Here is a 24,218-nt window from a genome sequence, read left to right as displayed (position 1 = left end):
CCTGCATGAGGCCGCAACCTCTATCTTCCTGCCTCCTCTGCAGTGACTGATAAAGACGTGGTTTCACACTGGCCCTGTAGCCCCAAGCGCAGATAGCAAACACTGTTACCAGTGAGGTGCTGGGACTGGGCTGGAGCTTGCAGGCCTGGTGATAGGCCTCCTCCATGGCCACCACCCTGCCTGCCATAGCACCTGCCCGCCCTCATGCTCAGTACCCTGGAGGCCGGGCTCTACTAAGTGGCTCTTTGGGACAGAAGCAGAGGAAGGAAGCCCGGCTTCTCTGGTGTCAGGGGCACAAGGAATCAGGGGTCCTCTCTGCTTGGAAGGACTGTGCTTCATCAGACCTTGTGGCACAGGGACACCCAGAGGCAACATCCTGGTCCCGAGGGCAGCTCCGCCGTGGGCGCTCAGCCTGGACGCTCTTTACAAGTGACCGCCCTCGCCCGTGTTCGTATCTTGTGTTAAGGGGGAAAGAAGCTGAATTGAGTTTGCAGTAAATTCATTTGCACTGAGGGTTTTGAAGTATAAGGCTCTTTATTTTCTCCTCTTAATTTCTCTTTAAAGGTAATGGACATGAAGAAGGGAAACCCCAGAGCTATAAACAAGCTGATTGGCTTGGTCCGGAAAGCAACCTTAAATCGGGCTGATCCAACTGTGATAAAGAAAATAGTGGAGAAGCTGTCACCGTGAGCTGTGGCGACTCATCGGAGACCTGCGACAGACGGCCATGTGCTGCTACGGCAGAGTCACCGCCTCTGGCCAAGCCACCCTTCTGTGGGTAACAGCCCAGGAGTCTCCATCCTCACAGACCCCGTCTGTGCCTTGGGAGAAGTCTGCACAGGAGACCCGCAGCCGCACCGCCTGCGGCTTGGACAGTAAAATGCTTCTATGATGCTTGTCATTGTTTTGGGAAACATTGTGCTCCGCTGTGGAGTAACTTGAAATGTGTAATGAGCGGTCCGAGAAAAATTATCATGCAATTCCTTCTAAAAATACTTGTGAGTTTCCTAAAGGCCAGGCATGGTTCCATAGCTGGGCATGAACGGTGATCGGGAGGCAGTAATTTAGATGTAGCATATTTAGATGTAAAATAGGTTAATGAAGATGAAAACACAGCAGCTAAATTGGTGCAGTACAAACACATTGTTCTGGGCGGTCTGGAGAGGAGGGGGAGGGAGGGGGGAGGTATTACTGTTCGAAGGAGTCACCCATGACAAGAGTATCAGTGATACTATCCAACCAACTCCCTAAGGCTCCTGAGAAATGAATTCAAAAGGCATTTCACATTTTCAGATAAATTTAATGAATAAAATATATACTATAAAGAAATGGATTCAAAAGACAATACAAGTTTTCAGGTAAATTTAATGAATAAAATATATATTGAAATATCAGATAAAAATGCACTTAGACTTCAAAGATTGTATAGTTAACAATCCCCTCCCCAACCCTTAGGCCAAAAAAAAAGATAAAATAAATGTAACTTGAAAATGATCTGTTTTGCCTGCAAAGAATAAGATTATAACCTAGTAAGTCCAAATCTTCACCTCAGAAATCGAGGTGCAGCCCACAGTGTTGTGAGGAAGGCTAGATTCCCAAGACGCACTTCCCTGCCGACTTGCGTGGTGCGTGGACACTGTTCCGAGGACCAGCTTTACGGAAGCTGGGTTGGTTTTTGTTTCGTTAAGTATTTGTCAAACTGTGACATGAACAAAGGAACAGCATCCTTGGAAGGCTCAGATTTTATACCAAGCTCTTTGGCTGCTAACAGCAGAGAACGTTTGTTGGGATCCTTGTGCCACTGAGGGGAGGCACGTGGGCGCACACTTCCACAAGTTGGCAGGACTGCCCTCAGGCGGAGACGAGGAGGCAAGTGCCCGTCCTGTCCGCCCCACGAAGGGGATAGAGAGAGAGGAAGCCACTGCGTGGCTTATTCCAGCAGGAGATGATGATACTTGAGTAATTTTTAAAAAAGAGTTTAGAACTGAGAGACTGTCACCTCACCCGGGAGCCCCATGTGTCCCACATTTTGTTCAGTACTGAAAATTACCACCCAGACAAGTGGAAAAAGGCGAGTCCCTCTCACTCCGAGAGTCTCTGGTTAACAAGCGCACAAAGCTGCTTTGACATTCCAATCTGGCAGGACCTTTCCTTTGTAAGAAATCTTACTGTTCAGTTTTATAAACTCCCTTTTCACCCAAAGTTCTAGCTTCTTGGTCATCAGGCCTTCCAGAAAACACTGAAGGATCTACCCAAATGGTTTCAAATCAAGGGCCTAGCTAAATTGGATGCAGCCAGAGATAGGCAACTAAAACTATTTTGTCAACAATGTATGGACTGAGGATTCTGAGGAAAATGCCACCATTAAAACCCTGGATCTTGGCAAGGCTCATTCTAGTCTAATTTTGGCAAGTCTCTTCGATGTCAACTTTTGAAATCCTGAAAACCGGGGTGGGTGGGAGGATTTAAAGATCAGCTCTCAAAAGGGAAGTTTATGTGACACCTTGAGACATTCACTCAGTATGGTTCTGCAGGTACAGGCGGCCGTGAAATGCAGTGTCGCATTCTCGCATGAGTATGAATTGAGTCTCATCATTTAGGGGAAATCTCATTAAGATGTATGAGTTGGTGCCACCGCCAAGGCCACTGCCATCTGTCACTGGATTCCACACACCTGTAGGCCGGGTGTACCATGCCCAGGAACTCACTGGGAAGAGAATGGCCTGGAGAACTGACTTTCACCCAGGCCAGCTGGAACCAGCTCTACCTGGTCAGGCCCTGTCATTTATGGGTCTGGTGGGGAGGTAGATGCACGGGCCCTAGGACTCAGCAGCTACTGGCAAGTGTATTTAGCAGAAATAGTATTCTAAAGGACATGAATTCATATGCAGCCTGTTGTAGGAGTTTTTTGTAACATGTTGGCATCTACTAGGACTTAAAATTCGAGGTCATTTGGGCCTAGGAAGCAGTGTTTGCCTTTGCCTCTGTCCCAGCTCATCTCTGAAAGCGAACTTCTGTCCCTCTCTCAAGATCTATAGGTAGAAAAAAAACACCAGTACTACACCAGGGTATTGAGCTTTTAGATGAGTTCCTGCTACATCCGGCCTCCTTTTTTAAAAAGGAACAAGGCCTCCAAGTTTTCAAAGGTTTCAGCTTTGATCTGTGTGTTTTCAATTGACTTAGCTGCCTCACTTCCAGAACTCTAGAGAGTCAGTACCGAGGGAAGAACCACCAACTCTTTTCTGAAAGCTACGTCATTTACCCATCGCCAGGTGTGGACACAGCTGCCAGGTTCCCTCACAGCTGTAGACCCATACCTCTGCAGACCGCTGTTACCACAGCTGCCCTGGGTGGGCGTGGGAAGCATGGAGTGCAGCTATGTTCATTGCCTCCTTAGAAGGCTGGGGGAAATCATCCAGGAGAGATCGGCACCAGATTCCCTCCTTGAAAATAGTACAGGCAATTAGGGCCTAGTTATTATAGACTTGCCCCAGAAAAAAAAAGTTACTTGACATAGCAAGCAACAGAGTGCTGCAGCCTCCTCTCCATGGAATTGATCATCTGGCCTTAGAGCCTCTACCACCCTGGTCTGCTTCCGAAGCAATGCAGCAAATCAGAGCACCCACCAGGAAACGCCTGAGATGCGTACCAAACGTAGTTCTAGGCCTGTCGCCCGAGTGGGCAACAGTGAATGAGGCTGACCCACATCTCAAGACAGGAGCAAAAACATCACTGTGACCTGACCAGCAAACACACCAACTCGAGGGCACTCAGGGCAGATCTTACAGGGCTCCCCCACGCACCCTGAGCCATCTTTCCCTCAAGTGCCGCATGGAAATCTTTTGCTAAAGCCCTGTTTATCCAGTTAATGAGCTGCCTGGATAATCTGTCCTCCAAAACAAGTAATGGCCTACTAAATGCCTGAATGTGGAGAGGATTTACAGAGGCAAAAAATTATCCGAAAAGCCATTCTAAGAGCTTTTTCTATGATGGTTCAAAACAAAAAGTCAAACTCCACTCTCTTTCAAGTAGTTTCTCACTGACGAGACACGGATGGAGAATGAACTGGTTTGACGTGTTGTTTTAAGCTGCTGTTCGATTCAGAGACTGACGGCTGAAGCCAGAGGGGCTACGTTATCTTCCCGAGGACTTGAAGCCGATGTGGCTCAGCTGCCAGAAGGCTGCCGCCTCTCCAGAGCTGCCTGAGGTTTGCAGCAAACACTCCTTTGCACTGGCCGGGCCGGCGGCTTGAAGTAGTGCCTCCAATCATAGCCATGCTGAAGGAAAGTGTTTCATAAAAATAGCAAGCAGGACCCACCATTTCGGTAAACACAGCTTGCAATTAGCAATTAAACTGAACTCCCCATAGCTGAGAACTGGAGCATAGAAAGATACTTCACATCACACCCAAGCCAGGCTGGCCGAAAGCCACCTGGACACACAAATCCAGAGTATACCGCTCAGCCACAGCCTTAGAGGAGCTGGAAATCAACCCACATGACCACTCAGCCAAAGCGATTCAGACATCGAAAACAACTTCCAAGCATGAGGATGGCTGGCTGCCCCAATTAGATGGCACCCCAGCTGTTTACATGCCCTGTCTAGAGTCCATTCCTAAGAGGACACTGTCCTGAACACACCCTGGCGCCATGACGTCTTAATGGACTGGAAATTAGCTATTAGATCTGACGTAAATGAAAGTCACCTGCTAAGTGCAGGCCACTGCAGAGGGATGGGAAGTACCGCATGAACCTCCTGACAGGACAGGGAAAACAACTCCAACCCAAGCATGTCAAAGTATTTTCTCCTGTGATGCTAAACCAAAGGAGGCAAAGCATACAATGGCTCTGTACATGCCAGGGATGGGATGTAGCTAATGAGAAAGAAAATCGCATCTCTTAGCAGCCATCCCAACATCTCCAACTCATGGCTTTGAGATTGTTAAGACTGAACCACAGCTGTTTAAAAAATGTTGCAGACATTTCCAGAACTCAGGGTTCGATGTTCCAGTGCTCTCATACTTCGAACCATAAAATTCACTCACCCGGGACCTTTCGCTCAGACCCTGCGTTATGCGCTGGCATTGATGTGGCAGTGTTCAGGAGCCCTCGGGGACGTCGTGACACCAGCCTGGGGGCTGCACCATGGACTCGGCCCACTTTGGCTCTGGTAGTAGGCTTGGCAGCTGCTGGGGCCCAGCTCAGTGCAGAGGACCAGCCGTGCCCTTGGGCCACGTTTTAAGCATGTCAAATCTTTTTAAAAACATATTTTTCCCCAAAACCTCATTACAAAGAAGACACCTTGCCGGGCTTTGCCTATTTACTTTGGGTCTGGAGTTTTCTATTCATCACCATGATGTTCTCTTGCTAAGGAACCCTGCCATCTGGCATCTTTCTAGCTGCCTAAAACAACATCCACGCCTCCAAATCCTTCAGGTTTCCTTTCCTCTCCTATTTACAACTAGGTCTTTGTCATTTTCTTTTGGCATGCCCATAGCATTCCCTAGATCACCTTTTCTTGGTTATTTAAGCCAACCCCATGGGTTTTACAGGGAAATACAATGTTCTTTTATTGCCAGGTCAGTCTTCTGGCTTCCTTTTGCAAAACCCTGGACAAAGCCCTCTGGAGAGGACCGCAAAGACTCAGAGACACAAATGGGTTTCTAGTTCTAAACAGGGATTTAGAGAAAAGCCATCGTGTTTGTTACCCACACTCACCCGAAGAAAATGGGATTTTTCTGCCTCTTACCCTAGCCTCCAGTCATCTCTGTCCCCCTTTAAATTAAGTCTACTTCAGTCCTATTGGAAAAATGAGAGGCACAAAGTCCATCTTCTCCCTAACAAGCACGTTGCCCAGAGGGACCAGCCCGGTGCACCACAATACAGAAATTAGGTGAGCTGGAAGTTGAGTTTGGCAGTAGAGCACTTGCCTAGCATGCAAAAGGCCTTGGGTTTGATACCTAGAACCACAGAAGAAGAAAATAAGACTAGAAGAATCAACACCATCGCCAAATAATAGAGATGGCTGAAAATCAAAGCAGAAAAGTAAGAAATACCATTTACAGATAGGGTTTCGCCATTTTGTAACTAGTTAACAAGACAATCCAAAAATCAGAAGAATACTCATGGAGAGCGGAGTTTGAGGGTAATAACAACAGCTTAATTTGCATCTTCACCTGTTCCTCCTTCACTGCCTGAAGCTGCCTTCTTTCTTAAGATGTGTGGGATGTGCAGATGCAATGAGCTACCAGGAAGCCAAGTGTGGGCCAGGGCATTGGCTGCACACGTTCTGGCTGCTGCACCAAACCGATTTTCAAGATCAATAATGTGTCGTGAACAGGTGTCTGTGTTTCTTGCCTAGGCCATGAAGTCCTGCTAACAGCTTGAAGTCCTCCAAACAGCTTGCCCTGCCCAGCCCAGATCCCCCGTGTCTTTGCCCGTGGACTGGCTTTCCAGCTGTCCAGGCGCGCTGCTTCAAGATCCAGGAAACACCAAGGGGTGCTTGCACTTCACAGAACCTCAGATAGTATTTCCTCCACTGTCCTTGTGCACCAGGGACCTGACTCCAACAAACCCAGTGCTTCTTAGGCACAACCAGAAGACCCAGCGTTCTTCTTGAGATTGAGTAGAAAGGCCTACAAAGGACAGAGGGAGCCAGGCTTTGAATTCCCACCCAAACAGGGGACTCGCCACCTGCTACTTGCTACTCACCACAGAAATGGGCCCAAAATGGAGGAAGGTGGGATTCAGAATATGGTGGTGGTTTTGCGTGGTGGTGGCTCCAAGAGTAATCCGGCCCTTGCAGCAGGCTGCAAAGCAGCCAGAGGCACTCATCCATCACAGCAGGGCCTCCGATGACGCTCGCTTCTCCAGAGTGACATGTCCAGATGGAATGAGTCGCCAACAGCCCTTTGCCCCCGGCTTTGCGTTTACAACCCAGCTCCCAAAGTGGACTGCACAGTTCCATTTCCCCATAAAGTGCAACGTATTAGTCAAAGCAAACACTTTAAAATAATGACCAGTGTTTTGGGCTTACCTTTATCCACTCCAAATCTCCCCCACAGAACCCCACAATGAAATAGCTTCACAAGTTGGTTTTCATAAACACTTAAAAAAATAACCATGGCTGTCTTTTTGCATAAGCATATGAACCCATATGCTTATGGGTGTGTCTGATTTTGCATAAGCTTTGTTCATCTGATCAAACTCCTAGGAACCATAGTAACAGTTTGCATAGGTACACTTCATTTTTTGTGCAAATCTTACTAAAATAAGGCTATCTTCAATGTTTAGGTAGTCAGTCTTACAGTGATTAAAGAAAGCTCTCACGGAACAAGAAATAATTCCCTGAATTCCACATTCTCTCCAAATGCACATAACTTCCCAGGCAGAAAGCTGGGGGCTTTTCCCACACCATAAGGCAATGCATGTTAAGAGAATTCAAGTCCTGGAAGTAGAACTGAAAGGGACAGGTGCACGTGAGTGGAGGCAGCAAGAGCCTCACCTTCACCGTCCTCCCGGAGGAGGGCAGCTGACAAGCAGATTGGAAGCACCTGAGCAGAGGGTGCTGCTGTCGGTGAGCCAGCCTTCCGCTCCAGGCCTGTCCAGACGTCCCCAAAGCCCAGGATTTGCTTGGTGCCATCTGAGCTGCGAGAGGAGTGACTCGCAGTGACAGAAGAGCAGCAACCAAACCTGCGAGGAGGAAGATCTGAGCAGAGCAACCTGCCAAGGAGCGACTGGCTTCTGAGACTTACATTCTATTCAACATCAGGTGGGAAGCCCAGCTAGGGAGGGGACACCCAGAAAAGCCCCTCCCCACACATCAAGTATTGTCAGGAAGTATCAAAGTAGAACGTTTCCACAAGCAGCTTTGCATTTAACATTCAGTCAAGATGCTATAACCTTTAAAAAACAAAAGTCACTGTGAATAATACAAAAAGCTAACAACAGGAGTCCTCAAAGTCTCCCAGGATCTTGTAGCACAGGATGGAGTGCTCCTGGGCCAAGGCCGCCAGCTCCTTCAGGAACTCTGGGAAGAGGGCAGCCGCCAGCATGGTGTTCCTCACCGGCAAGGGCAGGTTTGGGGGAGCACAGGCCACCTTGGCTCTATTGGCCAGGAAGGGCTGAAGCACTCTTGGGGGGCCATCCAAAAGGTTCTTGCCACCTCCTGTCCTAGCAGCTTCCTGAATGGGATCTGCAACCAAAAAGAAGACTGTCACAGAAGCTGATCTCACCCTCCCTCTTAACCGTGTGTATCTGCGGGCCAGGCGGAGTACGAAGGGGTCTGGTTCAGGGCACCTTTCCTCAATGGGCTAAATCCTCAAGAACACGCAAGTATTCCGTGTGACACACACGCTTAGCTGCAGATGACGTGTGACCTTAGTGTGTGATAGAAGCTCATATCCAATCTTGTGTACCAGGAACCTCACACAGATATAAAAAACCTTCCATGCCCAGTATACGGGGACAGAGAAGAGCTGAAAAAGCCATCGCAGCTGGCAGCATGTTCACAGGCGTCTCCTCCGCAGTGCTTATCTTGGCCAGAGGCCGGTCATCCTGGTGCAGCTCGAGCACCTGAATTCTACGCAAAGCACAGCTACTGCTCTGGCCGCAAGGATTTCCCGCTTTCCCCGGTCTCCTGGTTGGGAGCTCAACCCTGCAATCTGAAAGGAGAGTGGAAGATTTGATTCGAATTAAGGAAAAGGATGTTCAGGGGAAAAAAAATCCGACTAAGAATTTCCTGTCAGTGGGATGAAGGAGTGAGAAATGGCTTGGAAGTTGGCATCTATGGAAGGTTTCCAGACATTTCCGTCTCAGTTTCAACAGCATAGATCTAAGACTATATGAGACCAAGCTCTAACATATTCATGATGTGATCTGCATTTTTATATCAAATCAGTCTTAGTAATTAAAATGGTACAACTTGCCTGACTCTTTCATTCCTGAGCATCTCTAGCCCTTATATATCTGAAGGAATTATTTATGCCTTCTTCTGCCCCGACCCAAACAAGTCGCATTACTCCTTCTAAATCACTGTATCCAAGCAATTCATTATTTTGGCTGCTTTTTTAGATTTCTGCCCCATTTTCAACACTCGTCTCAAAGTGTTGCTTAACTACAGTACTAAAAATTCTTGACATTTATAGTACTTTCAACATCTCACTACTATAGTCTTTAGTGTTAAAATTTTTTTCCACTTTGCTGCTTTAAATATCCTGTGGATTAAGCTCATTGGAGCCTGTGGCTGTGGAGTGCTGGAAAAGCTGTTATAATCTCCCAGCGCCTTTCAGCAGACGCCCGCCATGCGCGACACGTGAGGACAGAGTGTTGATGTCTCTGGGGTCCGCAGCTGGCCTTAGAGATCTCCTCCGCCGGCCCCAGGCTGGCCCTCGGCACTGCAGCTCTCCGAAGGGCTGGCAAGGCTGGGGAAGAACGCGGCCTGCACACCGGCGGGCAGCACCCCAGACCAGAACCTGCACTGTGCGCCACGTGGCCTCCCACCTGACTTGCCTCGTTCAGAGGCACTGGTGCTGAGGCGGAGAGCACACTCACCTCGGGGACTGGCTGGGTCATGTCAGACCAGGGATTTCCCTCTCTGGTGTTGAGTGTGCAGGGACTGTGGGAGAGGGGTGGACCATTACATGTGCATCGGTGGCGCAGCCCCTGACTTCCCAAAGCGTTTGTGGAGGTCACTCCTGCTCTGGCTCCTGCCTCATTTACCGTCCAGTCCAGGCCCACTCTTCAGGACACTGCTGTTTACCTATCATTTCCTCAGTGACCCTTTTGAGTCCAAGCCTTCCCTCATCTGTGGTTGTGCCTGTCACAGCCTCTAACACACCTATGTTCAGATGATCACACCCACTTGGACTATGAATGAGTGCAGAAGTGGCCAACAGCCCTTCCTACTCCTGAGCCTCCCCACCTGGCTTGCCTTCCACCTTCCGCCTCCAATTCCCTTCTTTTCTTCCTTCCTCAAAAGGGAGGAGGGAGCTGTAGTCTGACTGAATGAAAGCAACCCAGCTAAGGCTCTTCTTCTCACCCTGGATCTGAGACAGACTCAGACTCTGGTACTGAAGGCAAGGGAGTTGGCGAGGAGTGAGGACAAGATGGAAGATGCTCAAGGAGCTCTGCCGGCAGCAGGGTGCTGGCCCTCAGTGTCACCAAGCACCCCTGTGCTCTTGCTGTCCACACCTGGCAACAGTTACCACATTAGATCTGTTTTGCTAGTTGTAGATCAGGGATCCTTGTGGCATTAGGGATCCATTAAGGACTCGTGGTGACTAAACACAAGGAAAGGACAGTCACTTTCCAAAGGATCTTCACGGGGAGGAGACAAGCTGCAGACTGAAGCTCAGAAGCTGCGCCCCAGGAATGGCGCTGCAGCACCAGAGGCGGGAAAGCTCCCGCTCTGAGCAGTGGTCTCTTCCTGCAGTTGAAGCATCGCTGAGGAGCCCCCAGAAGGCAAAGGGAGCCAGGGCCTGTGTGATGGAGCAGTTCTGGCTGCAGGTGCCTGCGTTTTACATGCCCAGCCCCCGAGGGGAAAGCAGGGGGTGAGGAATTAGAAACAAACATCAGGGCCAGGAGTTGTTTCAAAAAAGGTGCAAATGAAGGAGCTTAAAAGTGATGCTAAGAAGATCTCCGAAGTGAGGGAAAAAATGTGTTACGCATCCTTCTCCCCGCAGTGCCAGGCCACGGGCACAGCACACAAGCACCGGACGGCCAAACACGGGCCGTTTACCAGGACTTTCTGTGCCTTGTGCGGACAGGACTCCCTGGCTTGCTCACTCTCAGGCAATCACACGTACAGCTCGCTTCAGAGGTCAGCCCTGCACATGGGGCAGAAGCCATCTCCATGAGCTGAGGGTTTTGGACGCTATGGGGGAAGAGTGTCATTTTACTAACCTGGACGCAGTTGGAAATTCATCTGAAGATGAACTCAGATTTCTACCACAAGAGAAGTTCCTGATGAGTCTCAAAGTCTCGTTGAGTGGCCTTAAAAGGCATCCATCCCAGCGGAATGATTGGATGACCTTACATGGGGATTCTGTTTGTTCTAGAACCGCAGCCACCATTCAGTGGAACCAGCATGAGCGCAGGGATGTTTGGCGAGCACCCCACCCCAAATGAGCTTGTGAAGTTCGGTGGTGTCCTGTGCTGCATGGCACCCTGGCTGACTGCCTGGCCTTGCTCTGGCTTCCTGCATGACCAGGGGGCTGGTGGTACTTTTCTTTCCTATTTCCCGCTGCTGTTTGGCAATAAAAGTGGACTGCCTCAGAAACTGACTGCCTTGCAAACTGAAAAACCCAAATGAAGATGGAGCTGGGCCCAAGCGCACAATGTAGGAGCCCGAAGCCACTTTCTGTCGCAGGGATTGCAAAAAAGACCACAGTTCTTTTCAGCTCTTCCCATCAAGAGGAAGGATTGTGCTGTTCCTCAATCCAGGCTGGTCCCCAGGACTGACCTCGTGTGAGCTATGAGCCTGAGCTTGGAGAGGTTTTTTTTTCCATGCACTTGTTCTCTAGTCTGGACACCCAGAGCTATGAGCCTTCCCACCTGTGCTCCGTGTCGCCCAAATCACGTACCTCACCCCAGACTGCAACCACTGATGTGCAAGGCCATCCTAAACCTCAGCACACACAAGTGTGAATCCACGTGAAATCAAGGGAGCTGGACCAGGTGTGGGGGCACACACAGTCTCATAGCCACACACATACTTCCACAAACATAAACAGCTGTGTGTGAAGCCCTGGCTTCCAGCAGTGTTTGTTACACACACAGGGTAAGTGCTGACCGTCTCACAGCACGGGCACAGCCCAGCTCCCTGTCCACGAGTCACGTAGCTCACAGACCGATGGTCCTGGTGACCGAGGGGAGAAGAACAAGGCCTAAGGGCTGTGTGCGGGGAGGCCCTCAATTCTATCCCCAGCTCAAAACCAAAACAAAGTTGAGAGCCTGAAGGCTCAGTGAAGCAAAGTTCCCGAGATCAAATGACTACAGCAAGGCAGGACTCAAAAGCCACTCTGGGGCTTCCTACGAGATTGAAAAACTGCTTCTGTCTCTCACCCCCATCCGGCTTCTGACCACTTGCCTCTAGGCGGCACATGGCAAGGGGCAGATGAGACAAAGTTGCTGCAACATGCTCCCCAATACCCACGTCACCAGGTTTCAAGTTAAGTTTTCCACCCAGAGATGAAACGCAGCAGCCAAGCAGTGCCGTTCCCAGGCCTGGCTGGCCCTCCGAGCAATCTCAGCTCTCCTCAGCACTGCCCCACGACCCCCCTCCCGCCCCACCAGGGCCCGGCACACCCCCTGCTCTACAGTAGATCCAAAGGCATTGTCAAGCATCTTAGGCTGAGAATAGTTTGCTTTTCCTAGCCCTAATTGATGTGTTTCACTGCCCACAGTCATTAGCACCTTTACTTGTTTTCCTTAAAAGCCTCTGAAAATATAAAGACAGTAGAGTCAAAGGCAGAGCTGACCAAAGACTGGCCCAGGGAATATACACAATGCTACTCCCAGACCCCTAAGAGCTGTGCACAATCCCTTTACCACCCCTACCTGACGACCCCCCCCAGCTCCTTCTGCGAACCACTCTCAGCCACGAAACAAACAAACAAACAAATAAACAACCCATCAGACTCTCTTCTAGGGCACAGGCCAGGTATGGCCTTTAGATCTGAACACTGCCAGAAGCCTCCTCTCTGCAAGGTAGAATGCAAGTGTGTCTAGGTACTTCCTGGATGCAGGTACTGATGCAGCCTGTCAGTCTGCAGGATGAGGGTGGCGAGAACGAGGGGAAGGGTGTGAGAACGTGAGCTGACCTTTGGTTAGTGCCTCAGGGGTCATATCAGACATGTCGACCCGGAAGAGCAGGTACTGCTGGGCTTGGAGGAGGAGGCCTGGGAAGTCTCTCTCCACAGATGCAAACTGCTCGATCTTGTTTTTCACAGATGCAAGGACCTGTCAAAGAAACTTCCATATTAATGGCTCACAACAGAAGTCCACCGTGTTACCAATGCACCTCGACTATTACAACATTAGGTGTTTGCTCACTTTTAACTGCTTAGGTATATCTTAAAGTATCCTAAATGGAGACTTTGTCTAGAATAAGCTACACAAACAGCTTACTAGGAACTAGGTAGGAAAGCACATTAGTTAGGACACTGGGATTTCTGAAAAATGACAGAGTCATGAGAGGAGGAAAGACTCTGAATCAGGAGCTGAACAGGTCTGAGGTCGGCAGGTGGGTACCTGGTACAGTGAGCGGACACTGGGCTGGAAGACCATGTTGGTGTTGAGCAGGAAGGAGCGCAGGAGAGGCTGGGGGTAGCTGGCGAGCTGCGTGATGATCCCGATGAGCAGCAAGTTCACATGCAGGGAGTTCTCCAGCATGCTCTCCAGCTTGGACAGGACCACGCTGATAAACGGGCCTGTGGAGAGAGCAGAAGCCACAGGGCTGGCTGGGCACAGGGGGCCATGACGCCCAAACCACAGTGGCCCACCTGGGTGAAAACCCACACAGGCATGTGTCCTGTTTCTCCTGCTTTAAGATCTAACAGAAGACAAAGTATTGCCACAAAGAGAAACAGGAGGTAGGAAAATATACATGGAGATAAATATTTTGACTCCATAAGTGGTTTCATTCCTTTGAAAATTGTCTCACCAGGGTGAAAACCTTGAATGGCAAATACTTTTATTTAGTTAGAATATGCTTTTTTTTTGGTGCCAGTCCTGGGGCTTGAACTTAGGGTCTGGGCACTGTCCCTGAGCTTTATTTCTCAAGGCTAGACTCTACCACTTCAGCCACAGTGCCACTTCCAGACTTTTGATGGTTAATTAGAGGTAATAATCTCACAGGCGTTCATGTCCAGGCTGCTTCAAACCTCGATCCTCAAGATCTCAGCCTCCTGAGTAACTGGGATTATAGGTATGAGCAACCAGTGCCTGGCTTAAAAAGTACTCTCTTTCAGATGCCAGTGCTCAAAACATTCATTTCATGACATTTTGCAAGCATCTAAAAGGCCACTGAAAGTCTTGGTAAGAAATTTTTGTGTGGCTAGTGCAGTAGCTCATGCCTATAATCCTGATAGAGATAGGGAGAATCAAGGTTTGGAATCAGCCTAGACAAAAAAAATTAGCAAGACTCTTATCACAATCAATAAGCCAAGTATGGTGGTGTGTGCCTCTGATCCCAGCTCTGAGGAAGGAATAGGTTGAATATTCAGCCTAAAGGTAGAACCAGGCAAAAAACACAAAGGAGGGAAAAATATACAGAAGTGAATGAGGCCCTGGCAACTCAGTAAGCACACCGATTTTTCTTTTTTTTGGGGGGGGGGAGGAGAAGGGGTGGGGAAGGTAGGGGAGGCGAGTCTGAGTCTCTCCTATCATGGAGTTTTTTGAAAAGGAAATCTATATGGCTACAAAAAGCAGTTCACAAAGCAAAAACTGACAAAAACAAGCCTCACCAACTGTGGGTCACTAGAAAATTAACATGCTTTATTTTTTGAGTTCACTGAAGGCAGAGAAATATATATGACAATAATAAAATGACTTGAAGATGTTCAATTCTTTAACCATAAAAATGTTCCATTAAGCAAGATGGATGGGAATTTGTATTCCTCCCAGGGGAACACTGACGATGCCACGACACTTGGCATCTTTATAGCAAAAGCACACACCCCTCAACCATCAGACATGCCTTCTGAACACTGCACCGCCATCAACGCGGGCTTCACAAAAGCCCACTTCATTTCAGAATGCCTCATGCAGAGACCTCACAGGGTCTGAGAATGAAGCCTCTCCATGGAAACAGGTCTCTGCGAGAAACAAGAACAGCAAGCCCTGTACTCGAACCAGGAGCTAATGGGGCAGCTGACATAGCCCTGCCTCTATCTGAGGATGAGGGCACACCTGGGTAGGAAGAGTCACAAAGGGAGGAAGTAGCTTGTTTCCCATACATTGTGAGAAGAGAGCATCACAATGACATCAATGTGTTACTTAAGAAATCACAGCACTAGCTCAAGTCCAGAAGACTGCCATCATAAGCCCTTTCCAGTTTCTACTTTATTGTTAGATGATTTTTAATCGCATTAAACAAAAAAAACTGCCTAGCAAAATGAAGTTATAGGGAACCGCTAAGCAGCTGAAAATCAGAAGACAACTTGGAGAGCCACAAGTATGCATGGAGGATGGCAGGTGTGTTCCGCCCTCCTCTCCTAGGAAGGCAGACAAACTCCCTACTTGTATAATTGACTCCTGAGTGTTCCCCCAAAGGCTCATGTGTTGAAGACTTAAGTCTCCAATGGAGGTACTACGGGGAGGCCAGGAGATGGTTAGAGGTGGAGTCCAGTGGGAGGCAGTTAGGTCACTGTAGGCATCCCTTGTCTGGGGATATTGAGACCCTGGCTCTCTGCTTCCTGGCTGCCATGAGGTAAGTAGCTTCCTCAGTCACACATAAACTGCTGATATGCTGCTATACGTCCAAAGAAAATGGGGCCAGGGAAACATGAACTGAAATCCTTCCACTTGAATAAGGAGACTGTCTCGGGTATTTTGCCTCAGTAACGGAACCGTAACAGACCACCCATAGAATGTTCAAATATTCAAAATGACCAAGGCCCACTTCTACCATCACTCCCTGTCATTTCTTTCCTCAAGAGTCCTCATCTCCTGCCTTGATCAACTCTACTCCTTCTTCCTACATTTCCTAACTCCAAGAATGTGGCTGCTATCAGTTGTGCAACTCAACTTGGAAGTAACTTAAATGTGGGCCAGAGCCTCAACTCTCCCCTGGAAGCTCTTCCTTTGTCAACATCTCATCATGTCCAATATAGACTCAAAAACTGATTTTTCTGTTCTAATAGAAATAAAAAAAATTCTGTGTGTGTGCATTTGTTTTTGTATACAAAATGGAAAACAAGCCACTCCCTCCAGGAGGAGAAATCTGTTAGCAGATTCTACTATATTCTTCCAAATGTGTTTTATGTGTGTAATAATAGCTGAGTGATTATTCGAAATATTTATGAAGTACATCCCATGTGACAGTATTCCAAGCACTTTTCATGTACTACCCACAACCACCCTAGGAAGTATGTTTACTATTTATCCCATTTAAAGATAAGGCAGAATTTTAAATGTGTATAGCTAGTAAATAATGGTGTCAGAATTTCAATGCAGACCATCTTATTTTCAGTGCTTTAAACCAGCATGTTATCTTGCCTCGTGTGTGTGTGTGTGTGTGTGTGTGTGTGTGTGTGTGTGTGTAGTCTGCATGTGTGTTGGAGAGTTTCTCATACCAACACACAGAGAGCTGTCTAAGTGATCTCAGGATCAGAAGACGTTTGATTGTTAGGTGTTGCATAGGCAAGCCAGTATCCCACTAGTGGACCTTGGGTTGTTTCTGATCTTTTTCTATGAGAAACACTGCTGCAGTGGATGTCCCTGTATGCACATCTTGGCACAGAAGCAAATATGGATGTGAAAATTATTTAAGAAGCACCACTGTCAGGCCCAAGCAGTGGTGCATCTAAATTCAAATACAGCGACACAAATCTCCCCTTGTTCTCTGCTTTCCATGCTACCACAAAGGCTGATCTTTCATGCCTGCTTAACTTTAATACTTCTAGGGTCTCTTCAGGGCAGAAGTATGAGATGCTCATTCTTCAGCTTGCCCCAAAGAGCCCCTACAAGCTGACATTAGCCAGGCTTTGGCTCCTCTCCTAGCCTCCTGCCCTATGTGGTCCATGCTGTCCTACTGAGCCCCTGCTCTGCCTCGACTGTGGACTGTACTCTTCCCCGCAGGTTTCCGCTATCAGTGCCCGGCTCTGGGAGGCTCTCACTCCTCTTTCCAAGAGCTCCCTTCACACTGACTTGACACATGACAGATGTGCAGAGCTCACTAAGAGTCCTTTGCTGGTGTCTCCCATAAAGACTGTGATTTCTTTGCACAATGCATCTTTAGTTCCTGAATACAGAACCTACCAGACATTATGGGATCAGTTAACAATTGCTCAATACATGAACAAATAACACTGGATAAATTAGAAAATTTGTTTTAGCAGATATCCCAATTCCCTGGAAGTTAATGGTTCTGAGCATACTCAGAAAGTTTGGAAGCTACAAAGCTCCATGGAAGGAGGAAATGTTTCCTGATGCTATGTACATGTTCCTAAGGAGGAAGGATTCCCAGGTGGATCATATGTGAAGTACTTATTATTTAATAAAGCATTGTATTAGCTCCCTGGTACCCCAAGCTATTGGCACTTTTCCCAGGGTTGATTCTCCTTTGTCAGTGATATGGCACTGTAAAGAATAACCTTTACTGGCCAAAGGAATCCTTATGTCCCACAAAACGCCTTCAGGACAAGGGCATTTCCTGCTGGGGACAGTGGGCAGGCTCTGGGCAACATGGCCTATAGCCTGCTTCTATCCTACCCTCGCTCAGCAATCCCAGCTCAGTTCACTCCCCTCTCAACAGGAAAACGTGACGTGATCTAATCCTTCTTACTTATGATTGACTGGATGATTGAATTTTAATTAAAAGTTGTTCACACTGAAATGTTATCTCAGCTAGAACCCCAAGCCTTATAATTGTGGAATGAAAGGCTCTCTCCCTGTTTAAGTAAATCTCCAGGCATCCATAAATAGATGAACAAATGCTGGGGGAGGAGAGGGAAAGAGCTCCTTGAAATCGCATTAAACCTCCGTGACTGGACCAGAGGGCATCTGTTTCATCTCTCTCAGGGGGCCCTGGGACGTTGGGGCACCCCCCCCCCCACCAAGCTGCCTGCCACTGCCAGTGAAGAACAGATCTCAGCTGCGGCTGTGGGAGATGATGCTGTAACAACACCCTCCTCAAATCTCAGGCTGTCCTCATGGGCAAATGGCAGCCCTGGGATACTAAGGTCTTAAGGCTTGCAAGGGGTGAGAATTAGGATCCACCCATAGGCCTGACTGCAAGGCCACTGTCTGTGTCTTTGTGTCCTTCATGTCTTCTGGCACCCTCTTTGTGACTGAATACCCCAGCCCCCTTGAGCTTTCTGGGCCCTCCCTCAATACCACCACCTGCAGATTCCAATTTTTATTGCTTAATAGTGAATGGTGTTTCCTGCCTTAATTCCTCACCTCATCCCATTCATCGGACATCCCCTCCTGTGCCTTTGCCTCTTACAGAGTTTCTCTAAATTGCTAGACAGGTGCCTTTTGAACACACCTATCTGGAAGAGTGCAGAATGTATGTCTATCTAGTCTCATTTGGGGGTACAGACTCTATACCTATCTGAATGGGCTGCAAGGCCAAGATACAACAAACCCCGGTGGTCTGTGATGTGTGCACGTGGTCACTGTCAACCGGACAAGTGTTCCCAGCACCTCCTGGAGACTCTGAACTCTGCTCAGACAAAACAGGGAACAGCACATCTCTGCCCTGTGGAAGTATGTTTTCTAGCCGGGGAGCCTGTAATTCTAAAAAGTATGCATACAAATAAGTGTTAAAGAGAAAAATAAATTGGACTAAAGGAAATGGGGTTATTAAATTATAAGACGGGATTCCTGTAGGGTTTCAGTCCTATTACTGTATCACAGAGGGATCAAGAGAAGCTATTGAACAGTACAACTTAACCCCTAACGTGCTACACAAACAAGACAAGCATTGCTTTCTTCTGACAAAATACAAGTGAGACTATCCTTTGGTCTTTACAAAAATATCTTTCTTCCTCTGTCCGGTAAGCCAATAATGTTCTTCATGTCCACCTACCTTACCTGTTCACACATGTGCAAGGACTCTCAAAGGGCTGAAACCATAAGACAATTAGGGTTATCACCTGTGAACGGGGTGCTCTGAGTCCTCACAGGACGGTAACTGGCATCTCCTGCCCCAAATGGGGAGGGCATGGTCTCCACAGCAGGAGTTTCCACCATGAAAGAGTCAAAGTCGTCGTCCTCCTCTTCTATGTCCTTGTCGCCCAAGGACAGAGAATTATTCTCCTTTTCCTCCTTTTCTCCTTTGCTCTCTTCCTCTCTCATTTCTTCTTCCCTCATAAGAAGGAAGGGATTGGGTGTGGGGAAGCTCTGGTCCATCAAGCCCTCGGTGCCCGAATCTAACTCCTGAATGATTTGGTCATACTGAGCGATAAGGTCTTCACTGTCTGGGTTGACAATGGGCACATTTGCACTGGGCTCTGCTTCAGCAATGGGGACTGCTACCTGGGTTTGAGCTTCAGGAGCCAGTTCCAGCCCATTGTCTTGCTTTGATTCTGTGGCTGGGTTCTGAGCCAGGTCTGAACTGTCTCTCTTGGGTTCCTCCTCTTCATCTCTCTCTGGCTGGGGGCTGGGGAGGAGGCCGTTATTTCCAAGGGGCCTCTCACCCTTGGGCTGGGCCTGGGCTGGGGGCCCTGCTTCCTCCAGCAAGTTCTTGGCATCTTCTGAGTCCTTCTCGGCACAAAGTCTGTAGACCATCACATCATCCTGGAAGTCCGACTCTTCGATGTAGGAGCCTTTGAAGAGCAGGATGGCATTCTTCTTCATCTCTTGGATGTGTTTAGGGGGATCCATAGGAGCAGGAGTACCGGATGTGTCCACGTCATCGTCAGGCCCAGGGGAGCCCACCTCGGCCCCCGAGGAGATGCCAGTGTCATAGCTGTCATCCCACTCGAGCTCTGTCTGGCTTCTGTCCTTGGTTGAAGCCAGCTGGGGGCCAGTAGTCCCGGGACATGGTTGAGGGAGTCTGGAGGCAGGGCAGGCTGAGCTCGGGTGGCTCTCCCCAGTCAAACTGTGTAGAAAGGTCTCGGGGTCAGGTGAGTCCCCATCATAGAGGGCCGACCAGACTCTGCAGTCCCTCATGCAGCGGAGGATGTTTGTGTGAGCCTCCCACAGGTACTGCAGGTAGCTGATGTCCAGCGCCTTCCCATACTCCACGATGCAGGCTGCTGGGGAGGGTTCTCCAGGCGGCAGCTGCTCTGTGGTCCCTGCACACAAGCAGAGAGAATGAGTGAGGGGAACGGGATGCAAAACCTTCCGTAACCCGCTGCTACCAGCCATTTCAGGTGTAGTCGTTGATGATTAAATTGTTTCTGAACAGGAAAAGTCAATAAGGTTTTAATAACCAAAGATGATGACAGAGACTCTACCCTCACAGAAGTTATAAGACCGTAATGGCCAGATACTGTCGATAGCCATCAGAAAATTATTTGACACCAGTTGTTAGAGGGAAAGAAAAGCTGATCAGAGCCACTTCTCAGGGTGACAGGATGACACTGGGTAATTCACCTAATGTAGTATCTGCCACACAATGGGTAATAATTGAAGTTTTTCACTTTGGTTATAAATACCTATGAATTTGAGAACCAGGTTTTCTATAGAAAACCTCGAGTTTTTAGAAACACCAGTGATCTCATTGTTCCTCCATGGGAACTACCAGGATATAAATATGTATCTCAAATGGTCTGACCGAGTTAGGTCATATTAAAACCAAAACAGTCATTTCAGTGTGAGAATGCATTCTGTGCCTGTGTTAGAAGTTCTAATCTAGCTATGTGCCCATGACTCATGCCTGTAATTCTAACTACTGGGGAGGCTGAGATTGGGAGAACTGTGGTTCCAGGCAAGTGTTGGGGTGGGGAGTGTTCTTAAGACCCCTTCTCAACCAATAGCTGGGCACAGCGGCTTATATCGCTATGCTTCTCATCCCAGTGACATGCGCTGACCCAGGGTAACCTAAGCAAAATGGCCGCCAGACTCCATGTCCATTGAAGAAGCTGGGCATGGTGGCATGCCTGTGAGCCCAGCAAAGGCAGGGAGTCTTAAACAGGAAGATCACAGAACTGGGGACATGAAGTCCTACCTCAAAAATACTCAATGCAAAACAGAATTGGACATGGCTTAGTAGTAGAGCATGTGACCTTGTTTAAACCCCAGCATAATTAATTAACTAATTAATTAAATGTTCCAAACTCTTTACTGAAATAGTGGTGAAAATATCTGCAAGTAAGAATGTTTTTTTCTGAAAGCAAGGCAATTTTTTAAAGACTCAGATAAAGAAAATTATATATTGCACCATTTCTTAAACATCTACAATGTTGCAGGTGCTAGGTCAGTGCCATCAAAGCCAACCCTCCCAATGATCCTATATGGTAGAAATTCTTTTCCCCACTAGCTCACTAGCCCCAGTCAGGGCTGGGCCATGGTTCAAAGGTAGGCTACCTCATACCAACCCTCACCCTGCCTTCAGTGCCACACCCTCGCCAGCTGTCTGCCCTTAATGATAGGAACCACTTCCAGACTGGGTCAGTATTGAGCCTTCCACAGTACAGGTCTTCAGGTCATTAGAACTAATGTAAGTTCCTCTGCAGCAGGAAGGTTAGTGATTTATCTCCTATCTAACACACACACACACACACACACACACACACACACACACACACACACACGCAACTACTACTACTAAAAATATTTATTGAATATTTACATGCCAGACAGCATCCTAAGCTTAATCCATTCATCCTTGAACAACTCTTTGAGGAAAAAGATTGGAAGGGTTAAGTAATCTGTCCAAAAAAAAAAAAAGAGGTAGAGCCAAGCAAGACTCAGAATCCCTGCTGTTATCCACTATACAGCAACAAGCTAGCTCGCTAGCCATGCCATCCACCATTAGGGCATTTAGCTGGGGAAGGCAAGCCCAGAGGCCGCACATGGAAGAAACATGGGATATGGGATCCAAGAATCTACAAACTACTCAACCTGGACCATTCAATTCCTCTCAGAGTTTGTTTCTTTGTCTGTGAAGTTGGAATACTGCTTTGTTCAAGATAGAAAGAGAGGCTGGGAAGGTGGCTCAGTGGTAGAGGGCTTGCCTTGCATGCCTGAGGCCCTGGGTTCGATTCCTCAGCACCACATAAGCAAAAAGGAAAAAGGCAGAAGTGGCGCTGTGGCTCACGTGGTAGAGCTCCTTGAGCTGAAGAGCTGAGGGACAGCGCCCAGGCCCAGAGTTCAGGCCCCACGACCGGACCCAAAAAAAAAAAAAAAAAGAAAGAGCTGTCAGGTTTTAGATAATCACATATTTAAATCCAATCTTGAATTCTAAAACAAATTTAGTCACAGGATCATTCTTGAAATACTTTCCATAGTAAATTTTCAAAGGCATGATTTCCCAATTCGTTTCCTAAAATAAATTTTGAATGAGTAAAAATAAAAACAACATAAGAACTCTAGCTTGTCTAACAGGAAAATAAATATATTTAAGATTTAGTAATATAAATTACTAATTTCCATGCATATAGTGTATCTTTATCTTAGGACCAAGAATCAGTAAGATAACCTTTCTCTAAAAATTGTATTTGTATCAAATATAATAATATTTTCTTAGTCTTAAACATATTAAACATATTGTCTCTAAGGACTGTGGCTGGTTGGACAGAATGACACAGAGAAATATCAGAACATGGATTAGGACCCATCAACACCAGGACTGGGTTATTTCCTAGTGGCCACAGAACACACAGAACATTCCTGAACCGGAGCAGTTCTATGATCATCAGAGATGCACAAATACCTGCCTTTTGCTCCAGTTGTCTGCCAGCAGGCAGAGGTTGATAAAGGCGACCATTCATACCTTACTTCTCAGAGGTGAATTTATAATGAGCCAATCACTTATAAAAATAGAATATTGATGATCCCTGTCATTATATCTATCAACCAGATAGATAACATTGTCATATCACAAATTTCACGTTTTATAATACCTTGACAGATAATCCATTTTGAAAATTAAAATCCAGGCTAATTCTTAATTATACCTATGACTGCATACCTACAATCTCTCGTTTTGTGTCAGCACACACTTTTACATTTGAACTCAGGATGCCACAGAAAGGCCACATAAAACAGAAGTCTGGGACAAATGGCCAGGTAATGGCTGGACAATGATTATAGCCAAAGACTGGGACCAACCAAGTTATTCACAAAATAAATAAGGCTTTGTATCCTTCCTGTCTGGCCCAGGGTATACAGTCCATCGCTGCCAAGTCCCCACCTGAGTTTTCGTGCGTGCACTTTGACCAGAGGATGTAATCCCTCTCCTGGTTCCCAAGTGTCAGGGTGATCCCACTGGCACAGCAGATGGGGGTCAAGGCCAGCAGCTTGGCCGCGGACACCGAGTAACAGTCTCTTTCCTTCACAGCCCACCTTTGACTCAGCATCATGTGATTGCAGGGCATCAGATACCTAGAAGGACAAGAAGAGTCAGTGTTTAGTCCCTGTGATGTCCTGAACCATCGTCAGGATTAATGTCCCAAAGCATAATCTGAAACAGTTGTGGTCAGGGGTGGACTTGCCCGGCCCCTCCCCCACTCTAATCCACCCAGCACACCAGCCACAGCGGGTTCTTCCCTCCCTTGCCTAAAACTTGTCCAGGGCTGCTTTTGTTTGTTTATTGTTCTGGGCGGTACTGGGAATTGAACCTAGAGCTGCATGCTTGCTAAGAAGGTACTTGCCCACTTGAGATTAAGAGCTGCTAACTTCTGATAGGACTGCCCTTCCACAGAGCATTACCCCTGGCGTTCTCAGTTTAACCTCTGTGAATATCCTCATCTCCTTCTTCACCCTCATGCCTTCATACCCACCATAACCTTCCCCTGCAGTGTGCCTTCCCCTCACTCTGCTTGACAACTTGTCATCCTATAAAGTCCAGCTTCCGTGCCCCCTTATCTGGAAAGGCTTCCCAGCTCCCATACCAAAGCAGAGCCCATTTCTCCCTCTGTGGTGTTCATGATTAAAGCACCATTGCCTTGTATTCCAGCCATTTCAGTGTCTGCCTCCTCAGTACAATGTGGCAGCAGACCAAGTACCGCTTCAACAGTTGATGTTAGAATCCTGAGAACTCCAGCACATGGTGGTCACTGAATGAAGGCAGAGAAGTTCACTCCATAGGCTGAATCTGTTCCCATGGATGTCAGGATCCAGGGTGGACCCCATTTCACACGTTGCTGGTTGCTCATCTAAAGTATCCTACTGTCATTATGAGCGAGACAAGGAAATCTGGGCAGTCATTTCTGACATACCTGCAGCACCCACATGGGCTTCAGGGGTGCACTGAATGTGTGTAGCTGTCTGACATTCTTACCAGAGAAAACCCCACACTGTTTAAGCAAAGATGGAAAAAGGACCCACAGCCAGAGCCAAGTACCCCACATGTATGCAAGAGCCAGTTCCAGAGCAGCCTAGCCC

The 24,218-nt window shown here is 47.8% G+C and overlaps 2 protein-coding genes across 2 annotated transcripts in view; one reads left to right on the top strand and one right to left on the bottom strand.

The window, feature by feature from the left end:
* The window catches only part of Gatb (glutamyl-tRNA(Gln) amidotransferase, subunit B), a 70,936-nt gene extending 68,554 nt beyond the window's left edge, over positions 1–2,382 (top strand). Inside the window, exon 13 of the mRNA XM_013029797.1 lies at positions 565–2,382. Coding sequence (XP_012885251.1) covers positions 565–690 — 126 coding nt within the window. The 3' untranslated portion in view covers positions 691–2,382. The remainder of the gene's footprint in view (positions 1–564) is intronic.
* A 5,238-nt stretch (positions 2,383–7,620) lies between these two features.
* Positions 7,621–24,218, bottom strand: part of Fam160a1 (family with sequence similarity 160, member A1) — a 172,462-nt gene continuing 155,864 nt past the window's right edge. The window contains exons 10-14 of the mRNA XM_013029759.1: positions 23,026–23,216; positions 18,821–19,963; positions 13,251–13,429; positions 12,821–12,959; positions 7,621–8,193 (exon numbers count right to left, since the gene is read on the bottom strand). Coding sequence (XP_012885213.1) covers positions 7,940–8,193; positions 12,821–12,959; positions 13,251–13,429; positions 18,821–19,963; positions 23,026–23,216 — 1,906 coding nt within the window. The 3' untranslated portion in view covers positions 7,621–7,939. The remainder of the gene's footprint in view (positions 8,194–12,820; positions 12,960–13,250; positions 13,430–18,820; positions 19,964–23,025; positions 23,217–24,218) is intronic.

Source organism: Dipodomys ordii, unplaced genomic scaffold (assembly GCF_000151885.1).
Source record: "Dipodomys ordii isolate 6190 unplaced genomic scaffold, Dord_2.0 Scaffold122, whole genome shotgun sequence".
Taxonomy (NCBI): domain Eukaryota; kingdom Metazoa; phylum Chordata; class Mammalia; order Rodentia; family Heteromyidae; genus Dipodomys; species Dipodomys ordii.
Note: the sequence above shows the minus strand (reverse complement) of the source record. Positions and strands in the feature narration are given on the sequence as shown.